The 13,535-nt window shown below is 40.3% G+C and overlaps 1 protein-coding gene across 1 annotated transcript; it reads right to left on the bottom strand.

Annotated features, from left to right (window-relative positions):
• Positions 1-357: 357 nt before the first annotated feature.
• LOC124289575 (transgelin-2-like) lies at positions 358-10,451 on the bottom strand. The gene is made up of 4 exons (XM_046726142.1): positions 10,193-10,451; positions 2,328-2,464; positions 1,631-1,841; positions 358-1,193 (listed from the first exon to the last, which is right to left on the bottom strand). The coding sequence occupies exons 1-4, from the start codon at positions 10,241-10,243 to the stop codon at positions 1,023-1,025; spliced, it is 570 nt and encodes a 189-aa protein (XP_046582098.1). The 5' UTR covers positions 10,244-10,451; the 3' UTR covers positions 358-1,022.
• Between the last annotated feature and the right edge of the window lie 3,084 nt (positions 10,452-13,535).

A 13,535-nucleotide genomic window follows, 5' to 3' on the forward strand; every position in this document is an offset into this window, starting at 1 on the left:
GTGGAGCCAGACATGAGGTATTATTCACAACTGTTTATGACAGAATTCCGAAAAGCAACGATCATAGCTAGCTAGCCAGCTATGCGAATCTGTGTTTTTAAACTGTTTCAACTCGTGATCATGGAGTGATAGCTATGAACCTACATATGTTTCTATATGTTTTTCTATGGCCCAGTATTGTTCGGGGTCAGAACTGGGTGGAGGGATTTGTGTGGGAATCTATTTGTATGTCTGCGCGCGCGCGCACACGCACACACACGCACGCGCGCGCACACACACACACACTTATAGATGCTCCCAATCGCCACCACCTGTAAAGTGTTCTGTACGTGGAACATGAAATAATAACATGTCATGTATCTGTGAATATATCTTTATTCCTGTCCATTTCCTCCATACACAACTGTCTAATCTAAGCATGTGTAAACTTATTTCAATTACCAATATTGCAAATATAGCAATTATGATATAACTATAAAAATTGGTCCCAGGATGACAATGAAAATGAGCGAAATACAAAAATCGCCGTTTTGAAATGTTCCGTTTATGATAACTAATATGCGTGATGTACATATAAATCTGACAAAAAGTTCCAAACTGAAAATTCCATTCTAATTATACACATTATGCACAGTTTTCAAGAATATATTTATTTCAACAATATGAGATGCAAATTTATAAGTATCTTCATTAACACTGTCTGACCCTCCGAGTCTGGTAGCAGCTTCACTGATGGAACCACCACAGCATCAGACCACCCATTGAATAGTTCGCACTTAAAGTTGGTCCCAAGGAAAAACACCCGTCAAGTCACGGCGGTGAGTCCTAAACCTCACAGCAATGTCATTAATAGAGACGCCCATGGACTATGAACTTCACACGAAACGAGTCAATGAGTCGGTGACTGGCTGGTCTCTTGCAAAATTGCTAAAATCAGCCAAATCATCTGTGTGAAAGGCGAGAAGCAAAGTATAAGATGTTTGGATGCTTTAAGTGCTGGTTACTACATGAAATTGCTGCTTTCACTGTTTCTCGTCGTTTGTGATCATCCTCTTTTTTCCAATGCTCATACCAGCTTGACTTGCGTGTTGATTCGTACCCATCTGAAGTCCAATGACACTTTGGCCAGCCTTTAACTGTTCGTCTGAGAAGTCACGCTTGTTTTCCTTTGATTCCTTTGGTCCGTGTCCGGCCTGAAATTATTAAACACATTTTGTACACAAACTGCATTGACAGGATTCATGGCAAATATGCGGTCCAAGCTTACGACAAATTAAGTTTGTATCCCATGTATCAAGCCACCCGACCTCCCATCATTCCTGGTGCTCTAGGTTTGATACATCCCAATCTCTTGTTTGGCATTGGAAGAGTGTCTGAATTTGCTACCAATGCAAGGACACAGTCCTTCTCACACTCTGAGAAATGCAGAAGGTTATAGTGTTGGGGAATCTACACATTCCAGGCAATGTTTTTGACTATTGCCTGTATTGCCTGTTCGCTTGAAGGGTGCGAGGACGATGAGCTGATGATGAACATAATCAGCCTGATTGTGTTAGGATCACTCGAACCCTCGTTTAAGTATTCTTTTTATTCTGTAAATAATGATATAATCAAGCATTAGTGCCCGTACCTTCCTTCCTACCGACTGCAGACAAATCACGACCTGGTTAAGATTGACTCGTTCCGTGAGGTCAACAGACTGGAATATCTCGGTTTCTTTAACATCTAATTTCTTGAAGACATCTAGTGCCAGCTGGATCAGCTCCATCTGTTTGAAACTCAGTGTGGAAGGAGTAAGCTTCTTAGCTGGAATGCTCCCGGGTTTCAGGACATTGGCAAGTCTGAAAGTCAAAGAAGCAAACCATAACGAAGTTGTTATAATGACAGTGTTATAATGACAAACCTGCCAGTGGTTTAAGACAACAATACACAGGACACATTCATTGGCATCATTGTCCTTTACGAACCTAAACGTATGGTGTTGACAAAGCTAGAAACATGATCAGGGCAAACCGGGATTCGTATCCACAATCACAGGTTTTTAACGTACCAAAGGGACGCAACTCTGTACAACTAATTACTCATTCGTAACTATTCGCCTCTTTCCGTGACCTGCCAGAATGACACGAGTAGTTACGAATGCTAATTACTGCGACAACTTGGACACCTGTGGATGCAAACTGATTTGCAACGACGTGGACGATACATGAGCCCGGTTACTACATGTTACCTTGACTACACTTGCCTATAATATATTAAATGTATGACTAAATTCCGAATGAGCATAAAACCGAAACATGAGCCATAAGAAGTACAACAATCCTCACTTTGCAAGAATAACCCCGTTCTTCAGCGTTTCCTGGAAGTTGTCCATATCTCCTGACGTGCTGAACGACTCGCCGGTCATGCTGCTGATCCACTCGAGCATCTCAGCGGCCAAGCCAGCGTCATACTTCTTGTTAATCTAAGAATGCAAATATTTGTATTAGACATGTGTTAAGTCATTTGGAGTTTTATTACAATGGGACTTCATACAAATGAAATGTGCTCCAGTGTAAGTACCACTTCGTGTGTGCCAGTGTATTGTGGCCTCATCTGGACGGTATTGTTCGCGTCATTCGGATAATATTGTGATGTCAGGAATGAATGACATCTCATCAGAACCGACGTCATAGATAAGATTGTTGATATCATTCAACAAAAGTGTTTTTAAGAGAGCGGTCGTGATCAATGCATTTTCCTAAAATTTTAATTTTCAAGTTCAATAATGATTTTTTTACGCGTAGGTCAGACTCTTTTAATCTGTCATTGTTGCGCCTTGAGCATATCTGCTGACGTGGAAAAGGCGCATGAAGAAATCTGCATTTTATTATTACTGACTTTATGAAACTCATGTTATGATTCATGTATCAAGTAATGGCACACTTTTGGCAAAATCAGTATGAATTGTAACAATCTCTTATGTTTTTAGGGGCGATGGGGTAGCCTAGTGGTTAATGCGTTCGCTCGTCACGCTGAAGACCCGGGTTCGATTCCATGCATGAGTACAAGGTGTGAAGCCCATTTCTGGTGTTCCCTGCAATGATATTGCTGGAATATTGCTAAAAGCGGCGTAAAACCAAACTCACTCACTCACTCTTATTTTTTTATCAATCATGTCAAGCCGATTTCTTTACTTACACATTTCATATATTTATGGATCTCTCTACTAAAAGCGACATAAACCTTTGGGGCGGTGGGGTAGCCTAGTGGTTAAAGCGTTCGCTCGTCACGCCGTTAAAGCGTTCGCTCGTCACGCCGAAGACCTGGGTCCGATTCCCCACATGGGTACAATGTGTGAAGCCCATTTCTGGTGTCCCCTGCCATGATATTGCTGGAATAGTGCTAAAACTAAACTCACTCACTCACATAATCCTTTTGACAACTCCACAAGCTGGAAATGTTCTGTGTATTCTTTATTACTATGTGAAACCGTGAACGGTGTGTTTTGTTAGTTTTACTTATATCTGTTTAAACAGTATGTCATTACAGCAATATCCATCCTATGATGAACACATGTAAATTTGCGTCACCCTCGGTAAATAAGAGCATGCAACGAGAAGTGCCTTGTTAAACCTTTGACGCTTAGTTTGGATAAGGCTAAATGGACCTGTCATGGGCCCAAGACGACATGTCTGAACAAGCATGCCATTAGCTGTTTCCTCGTGTGTACCTCACTGAGCGGTAAAGTAAATACAAGACAACCCATCACCCGACCAGAGCAAATAGCAGAAGAAGCACATGATTCTCCAGGGATGGGCTGAAGCCGGTTTGCATTTTCAGTCTCAAATGATCTGACCTAACTGACAAACATTTGGAACGTCAAGACACGGTGCTAGTTAAATGTAGACTAACGCTTAGTCTCTGAATATATATAATTTTGATTGTAACAAATAAACCCATTTAAATTGAAAAGGATCCCCAGAGTGACCAGAGATTCAGACCCTGAGGAAATCTAGACGTTGTTCATTGTAGACTTTAGCATTGCAGGGAGGACTACGCTGTAGGGGAAATAATATGGTTCAGGGACTGTGATACAGACTAGTTAAAATGAAACATCGCAATGTTACCAATCTTCAATTAGTATCATTCATTGATTGTTTGAGATTTTTCAAAATTGTTCTCTGCGTTTATTGCACTCTGTCCGGGATTCATTAATCCTGATCGATAATATTCTGCACAAAATTCTCAGTTTCAACAACCCATTTTAGAAGTTAAAAGTGACAATTACGCTAATGGGTTGGCTCCAGTGGATCCAGGTCAACACATATGAGTGAAATCTAACCTCCCCACCGGACCACAGCTACGTGATCAACGTTAAGGGATGAGGATGCCTCTGTGTTGCTAGGATTGGATTTCTGGATTTGGGACGTTTCCAAAGAGACCATCCTGAGCAGGGGATTATCGTGTAATCACTTATGGCTGAAATTGGAGAGATCAGTAGGCTGTGCGTCGGTTTAAGTCGAAGATGGACATTTATCCTGCTTGCTGAAGACCAACACAACACATGGACTGACCAGACTAGGAACCAATGGCCTGTTTCTGATCAAGAGTTATTGATTTTGGACATCTGGGCTCTGCTCAGTTATGGGTCGACCGGTTCTCCTGTTCACTACAGAAACAAAATAAGGAACTATTGGTACTGTTTCTAGATTCACACAACTCGACCTGCGTGGACCTTGTTCAGTCTGATGATGTGTGTACAGCAACTGATCTTGTCCTCGAAATGACGACAATCCTACGGTGATTGTCATTGAAACAATCCCGTGATGACTCTGGTATTGATCGGTTAGAGAAACCGCTGACTCAGCGTGTATCACCTACTAGGTGTAGTGAATGATTCACTGTTGGGCTGTCTCATGAATAGTGCAACAGGTTGTTCCGTCTGAACAACACATTAGGATAATCGAATGAAACATTTCATTATGTGGATGGAGTCATTCTACAGGAAATAATGCCACATTTAATTAGGTCTGTTTTGAAAACACTTACTTGTCAACATTCGAAATTCAGTACATTTGGATTTTACACAAAGTATAATTATGTGGTTGGCGTCATCGTTCAACAGGATATAATTAATGAGGTTATTTTGGAAACATTACTTAACTACAAGGAATGACACTGTACCTTACGAAATTCAGCACATTAGGGTTTTACACCAAGATTGATACAGGTGTGCATTAAAACGTTTTAGATGTTCTCTTCCATTCATCAATGTATACGCACGTGTGGCAATGTATATGACCTGTGCTTAAATATACCCCATGGTCAACAAAGCCCATATAAACCGTCACTGAATCTGATTTAAACGGTGTATAATATGACTTGTTCGACAATATGATGTGTTGAAAGTTTGCAACAGTTGTTACTAGCTCTCACGGGAAAACAAACTTCCCTCTTGGAAGGACATGAAAGCAAGTTATCATGTTGCTAACATTAACCCTTTAAGTTTCACAGTTTTGAAAAAAAATGAATTTGTACGTTAAATGTTGCCTGCTGAAGGTCATTTTTCTATCGCTGGAATGACTGTTTGGAATAAGAGAGACTGAACACCGCTTTTAAACACCACGTGTCGGCTTTATATATGACGGTTCGAAGTGATTCAACGTGATATGGGATAGCTCGAAGTGATTCAACGTGATATAGGATAGCTCGAAGTGATTCAACCTGATATGGGATAGCTCGAAGTGATCCAACTTGATATGGGATAGCTCGAAGTGATCCAACTTGATATGGGATAGCTCGAGGTGATTCAACTAATATGGGATAGCTCGAAGTGATTCAACTTGATATGGGATAGCTCGAAGTGATTCAACGTAATATGGGATACCTCGAAGTGATTCAACGTGATATGGGATAGCTCGAAGTGATTCAACCTGATATGGGATAGCTCGAAGTGATCCAACTTGATATGGGATACCTCGAAGTGATCCAACTAATATGGGATAGCTCGAAGTGATTCAACTAATATGGGATAGCTCGAAGTGATTCAACTTGATATGGGATAGCTCGAAGTGATTCAACGTGATATGGGATAGCTCGAAGTGATTCAACTAATATGGGATAGCTCGAAGTGATTCAACTAATATGGGATAGCTCGAAGTGATTCAACTGATATGGGATAGCTCGAAGTGATTCAACTAATATGGGATAGCTCGAAGTGATTCAACGTGATATGGGATACCTCGAAGTGATTCAGGTCTTATACGTGTCAATTTTCCTGAACCCCATCACCAAGGGCATTGGTAATGTGCTAGTAAACAGGTACTATTCAGTGCAACAGGGGCTTCGAACCAACCATCGTCGTTTACTAGGTGGTGTCTGGACGCTATTTTGTACAAGATATTTCAACGGCTTAGAGGACTGGGTCAATCATCCCCAACCCCCTCCTCTGAACTATGAACCAAACATGCATGAATAAGACATGTATCGACCTTTAGAACACAGCATTCATTTAGTTCTTTTTACAATGCGCATGCGTGTTACGTCCTTCTTTCGTGGTTACAGGAAATGTTAGGAATCCTTCCTTTATTGACATTATCTATTGTTACTTATAATTGTGTCTCAGCAGATATGTAAGGAAATTTATTTTCATTTTCCGTATAATTGATCAGAATAATAACAATTCTGGGTTAGTTAGTGGGAAAAGAGACGTGCAAAAACAACCAAGAGTTTTGTAAGCATTTTTTTCGAACAGACGGCATAATAGTGCCTGTTTATTGAAACGGTTTTTTCTGAAACAATTATGATCACTGGTAAGACAAAGTCGATACATCGGGTAGTATTTGCAGGCCTATATTATTCCTCATCAATTTAATCAACCACACATTCGACAAGTGTTCCCAGCCACCATTGTTAACCTCGTAATGTCTTATGATACACCAGAACTAACAGTGAACATAAATTGTTGTTTCACATGAGCTAGGGTAACACCACGTCAACCAAATACACATCCGCCAGAAACAACAATATATTTCGTGCTTGAAAATAAATCCATTGCGGAAGTCAAATTCATATCATGCTATGGCGTGGATATGTAAAGGATTCTGAAACGTCGACGACTATACTACAGACGGAACTGAGTAACGTATTTCCTGGTAGAAAAAACGTAACCTCGAAAAAAGCATTGTTAAAGCCTGATATTTACAAGTCAGCTTCGTAGATTATCAAAACGATCATCTGAACCGAAAGCAATAAAAGAGTAACCTGATATTCTCCGCGTTTATAATATTGAGCTAATGCTGCTACTCCTGCCTATAACAGTGCTCCTCTATATCACTCATGAGTAGCTGGCTGTATTTGCCTACTTGACCGGAGGAAGCCGTCAACTTAACACGTGATATGGGACACCCGCAGATTACTATCAAGGGTTAAGCGACACACCCTTTTGAAGACCTTTCGACTGAAACCAGCTTTCATTATTGGATGTCCTGTAGTTTTATAACATACTCTACAATTTCTACGATAAATGTTTCTGTATACATGGTTTATGGTGGTGTCTGTTTACACAAATAAGTCGGTGCTGGAATGCCACAAATTTAACCCATTTTCTGCGGGAGCAATGTGATTACCAAAGAGTTAAAAACCTGGTAGACCGACATCTAGTCCTTAAATTGAACATAGTCTACAGAAGAAAAACAGCTAAATTATAGTTATGAAATATCTTAAAAAGGAACCCAGAGACTCTTCATTTTCAGAATTTCCTGAAACTGTGGTAATCAAGACTTGCCATATATTCCTGACTTGGGCTGCATTGAGTATACCTGTTTCAGTGTCTGCATGACAGAATATAGGCCGAGGTGTTTAACCCTGTTTCATATGCCACCTGTCGAGGTATGATATGTGACATGAAAACGTAATAAACGTTCATGAAAACTGTTCACTACCAAGAGCTGAGAATAGTATAGTTAACGGATCTCAATAAGCGGTACGGTAGCTAAATGGTTAATGCGTGCATCTTCTTCTCGTCCCTGGTTTGATTTGATTCTACATGAGTGCAACGTGTCAAGCTAATTGTATATTCCATTATTTAGTGATGACAACAATCCTAAGCTCACCATGACACCCATGATATTATGTTCACGCCTATGTTTATTAACATTCTTTTCAAGGCATAGATATTTGACGACAGTTACAAGATACGATGTGTCGTGCTGCTATTCTTCAAGATACCACAACTTACTTACTCAATATGTTACTCTTTTCGGTATGTCCCCATGCATATTTATTGGAATTCACTGTCTGTTCACTAACACCATATCACGCGTTGTCATGCCTTCAGCATATTCAGCATAGCCTGGTGTTGTATAGATCCTAGTGAACATGACGATCTATTATTAAAAGGCATGGAGGTGGAATCCATTCGCGCGTTTTAAGGTAGTTAACCCCACAGGAGCTAAGCGATGTGAACGACATCACTGTCACTGATTTACAATTTGTTGTTACAGCTGAAACGCCCCCGACCTGACGGTAAAGCCACAGGAAACTGGAGATGAGTAAGAGACTGGGAATACAATGGCTGTATGGTGGCTATTGTGTTATAGAAGTAGGTGAGGGCGCTGGAGGTTGGGGCTAGGCAAGGTTAATAACTCTGTCCTATACATTTAACTATTCATACAAAAACGTTTAGGTCATGTATGTGATAGTAATACATTTGCGTCATATTGCATGCATAGTTACACACATTAGTTTCAGGGTAAATAGGCATACAATGTTCCCATACAATGCTTTAAAACTAAATAAATCCAAGCCTTAAGCTCTCGATTCCTAGAAAACCTGTGCACACAACATGCTGGAATCGACGAGTCGAGCATGCTAAACTTCTTTTTGAAGAGTCTTTACATTTGGCTCAGCGTGAACATTCCACTAGTCAATATCCTACGAATTATGCAGCTATGTGAAACACACCCGTAAGGAATGATGTTCCCAAGGCAGACAGCCACGAGGTGTTCAGTGAATAGGTAGACAATCAGGCCAACATGCACACTACGTCGACGCCCGTATGCGGTGGTTACTTTAGTACTAACATACAATTTTGTTCTAATGTTGTTAGAGTGTGTGAACTTTAGTTTTACCCTGTTATATCACGAGACGTGGCACCAGAAATGGGCTTCACATATTGTACCCATGTAAGAATTCAAACCCGGATCTTCGATATGACGGGCAAATGCTTTATCCAACAGGGTATCCTACCGCTCACATGTTATAAGATTCATGATAACCTATAGAGCTGAGCAATCGCCAACAGGACACAAAACATTTCTCCGAAAGTATAAATATATCAATATGAAATGTTATTTTTGTATAAGTTATGTGCTCTTGTCAAACAAAGGATTTGTTGTCAAACAATTATCATTCCATCATTGATAAGGTTGAACAAACATGAGTGGAATTGTTTGTTAATGACACGGTGAGGATGACAGCAACACAAAGGTGGAATCCTATCTGTATGTGTGACCCTGGGGCGTTTAACGATGAACATTCTTTCAACGATAAACTTATGCAAAATATTTTTTTCTGTATATATAACTCTTACACGTGTATGTGTTTGCTATTCATGTTTATTGATGTGAGCAGTTTGGAAACGTAGTTGTTATAGCGTTCCCATGTGACACCGAAGGTCAGGGTTAGATTCCCCACATGAATGTAATGTGTCATGTATATCTGTAATGTGTCACCGTTTTATTGCTGGAATATTGCAAAAAGTATTTATTCAGGGCATAAGCGTTAGTCTAAGTTAGTGAGTGAGGATCTCACACGGAAATAACAGTTTACTTAACTTTTTTATTTAAGCTGTTCGATTGTCCCCCTAAACACTGCAGATGGTTCAAATCAATTTCCGTGAACAAAATGTGTAAACATTGATGTTGGTTCACTAGTTAAGAGCCACGTTATTGAAAGGCCCAAGATCCCTTGAATCACTACGGGATACAGCCGGTGTTGATAACAGCTTGGTAGGAATGTACAACACTCTCCCAGTGTCTGACCTACATGATATACCTGCCACTTGTGAAATTGACACATGTACATTTCAATTCAGAAATTTCTACCACAGAGTTGTTTGTAGGTCTTTCCTTCAATAAAATATATGACCACGTTGCACATATGCAGACTACCTGTTGATTTTTTTTTTTAAAATGACAGAATATCATACCTTGTCCTGGGTCTCAGCGCTGAGGCCTGATTTTGTTGCCCGGTATGACATCTTTCCTTCGTTTAAGTATCCAAAATGACTAGTAGTTAAGTCAGAAATTAACTGGACGTCACAGCGCAAAAGTATCGTCTGCTCTGGTGTCTCTCGCTCTCAGCTCGGCTAAATGTACAGGCGACAATTTAGGCGCGCCAATGATTCATCAAGAGTCACGTGACTAAACGTGGGCCAGGCGGTGGAGGAACATTGGGAGGAGTCCCCACGACAGAAAGACTGAGATATTTCAATGCAGGCTCAAGTTGAATAGGACGGTGAGAAAACAAACCGTCACTGCTTCTAGAGGCTTCGACCGCGCGCGGGTCACAAGAATTTCCGCTGGCGTAGATATTCTCCATTTATGGTATTATTGCGGTTTCCGATCGATGTGACCACGCCTGTTATTGATTCCCGGGTTAATTGGACAACGATTTATCTCGGTAGATACGCGTCATCGTATTTATCTCATATTTCTCTATTATCTCAAGTAAGGCCCAAAATATTCGCTTTAAACTGCTAGTTATGGCTGCGGTCATTAACCCATGCGGTGTTAGAGGAAGTACATGTTTCAACAGGCATGCGTGTTTATTTGAATTTATCTACCTGTGAATGACCAACTGACACTCTTTCAGGGATATTTTGTAACCCTATATTGTCTGTATTTTGGGCCAAAGGCCTTATACTGAATAAATCTGTCTGTCTATCTGTCTGTCTGTCTGTCTGTCTGTCTGTCTGTCTGTCTTTCAGATGCAGCCAGAAGCTTTAAGAATGTAATTGTCATTACATCATTAACAGATAAATAGCCCATGTATGTACTTTTCAGATACCGAAAACCTACTCAATTCAGTAGAGTGATATTTGACCGTAGCTTGCACAAGTCTAAAGGAAATAATTACATGTCTCTAAGGAAGTGATTATTAGTTAAATCACAATCCCTAAAAGATGTAACTAAGATCAAGTGATCATAATAGAGAATTGGCTTCCTCTTCACACGCCTAGTGTAATGATATATCTTTCCGTAATAACATAGACAACAGGCTTGACTAACCTTTACACATTGTCCATCTTTACATGTACACATCTATCTTTCTGTCTGTCTATAAAACACTTACTGTATCACCACTTATTGATCAATGATTTTTGTTATTTGTTAAACATATCCTTCAGTTTTGATTTCCAGCGATAATCGTTTTCACAATATTCCGTTAAGCTGTTACAGTACGTGACACCATACTTATAGTACTTATGGTGACATTCAATATGACTAAATGTATGTGCATGAAAGACTATCCTTCGGATGTCCCACCCGGTGGAATGTTCCATCTTTGTACTTGAGGAGGATGAAAGTCTACTCCAAGTGATGATGCACTATTGTTTACAAGTAAACACCCAACACTATTGTTACATGTATATCAGTTAACACCCTACCTCAAACTATTGTCACGCGAGTCATCACTCCATACGTAACATTGATAACGCCCATCAGGAGATGATAATGTATCATGGATAGTCTCTCATCCTACATGACTGAACATGAATGAACCTACTTCTGTGGATGAACACACTTCAGTGATGAACTGCAGATACGTGTTCTTGCATAACCGAATGTCACGTAACAAAACCTTTTCTCTCCTTGCACGACTTATCCAACGGTCTGAGTCTTCTCTCCTTCATCCACATTCTCTCTTTCCAGTACCTCGTCATCATTCTCATCCTGGGGCGGTGAGGTAGCCTAGTGGTTAAAGCGTTCGCTCGTCACGCCAGGTTTAGTTGCAGAGAAGGACACTTACATTGGTGGTGTTTTAGTTCTTCAACTAGTATTGGGGCAGAGGGGTAGCCTTGTGGTGAAAGTGTTTGTTCATCACAGGAAGACCCTGGTTCGATTCCCCTGGTGTCCCCCGCCGTGATGTAGCTGGAATATTGCTAAAAGGGGTGTAAATCCAAGCTCACTCACTCATTCAATCCTTCTCATTCCTACTCTCCTACATGCCATTATTCCTACTTATCTGCATTCTCCCTCTTCATCCAAAAACATCCTCTCAGTCTATCACACTGTACATTCTCACTTTCTCTCTTTCCTTTTTTCTATCCCGATTCCGACTTTCTTTACATTCACCCATATCCACTTTATCTTCTTTCTCACCTCACTCTCTTACCGACTCTCTCATTCACACATTCCTACCCTCGTCTCATTCATGATCGCCCAAACATTCTGTCATTAAGATTTAAATTTCCTCTACATTCTTTCATTCCTTTTCCCAGTGCCTTTGCTTTTCTGTCTTTCTCTTGACCATGGTAAACATTTTGAATACAAGCGATTTAAACTTGTAATGAAATATCATGGTAACTAATGAATGTTTCTAATTCAATTAGTTATCTGTGCAGAATGTACTCTTCAGCCTCCCTATAAAGGTGATGACAGGTACCTTTATGATGAAGATAATGTGCTTCAGAGATGACCCTGCCTAATATGCACGAAAGGTATTGTAGTGGATGCATCTGTTTGCCGTGACATCTCCGTCATTGAAGCGAACTCAGACATATTTATACAAATCATGTTCAGACACACACACACACACACACACACACACACACACACACACACACACACACACACACACACACACACACACACACACACACACACACACACACACACACACACACGTCATGGGCGTTGTGTAACGAGACATTTTACAAAGACCTCTTGATGTTCAAAGGATAGACAAACAATGGATTGCTATAGTACTGGATCACAGAACACTGCTGTTCTGCGTAATAGGTCCATGTTTGTATACCTGCATTAAGTGGGGTATTTTTAATTTCAATTCGTTGATAAGGGACCGAGAATTTAGCAATTTGAAAATGCCTACCTAACCTCAACCCCACCCGAATATCACACAAGCAGCTTATTAAAAACTGTGGCTTATCTACGGATATTTAAGAGGTTTACATCTAATCGATTTATGCCTTACAAGTTGACGACATAATTCAGATTATAAGTATTCGCATATGTGTACCATATGATCTTTTCTTTGCCGCCCAACCGGCTGACGTTATGACCTTTTGACGCCTACAATGTCTGGGTTAATCTTTTCACTTCAGTTCATACATCAAGTGACAAAGAAGTAATGAAATTATATGTGCATATTTTTGCCAGGTCACGTCCACTATGAAAGGTGGCCAGGACACAAGTCCAACTACAAAGAGGAACTATTGTTACAGCAAATGGGGCGCACTGGATTAACTTTAAACCACAAGTGTTATCGGTCAATTCCAGACGCCCTGTATCTACCGGTTGCCGGAAATA

Source organism: Haliotis rubra, unplaced genomic scaffold (genome assembly GCF_003918875.1).
Source record: "Haliotis rubra isolate DU_JTF1 unplaced genomic scaffold, ASM391887v1 Scf443, whole genome shotgun sequence".
Taxonomy (NCBI): domain Eukaryota; kingdom Metazoa; phylum Mollusca; class Gastropoda; order Lepetellida; family Haliotidae; genus Haliotis; species Haliotis rubra.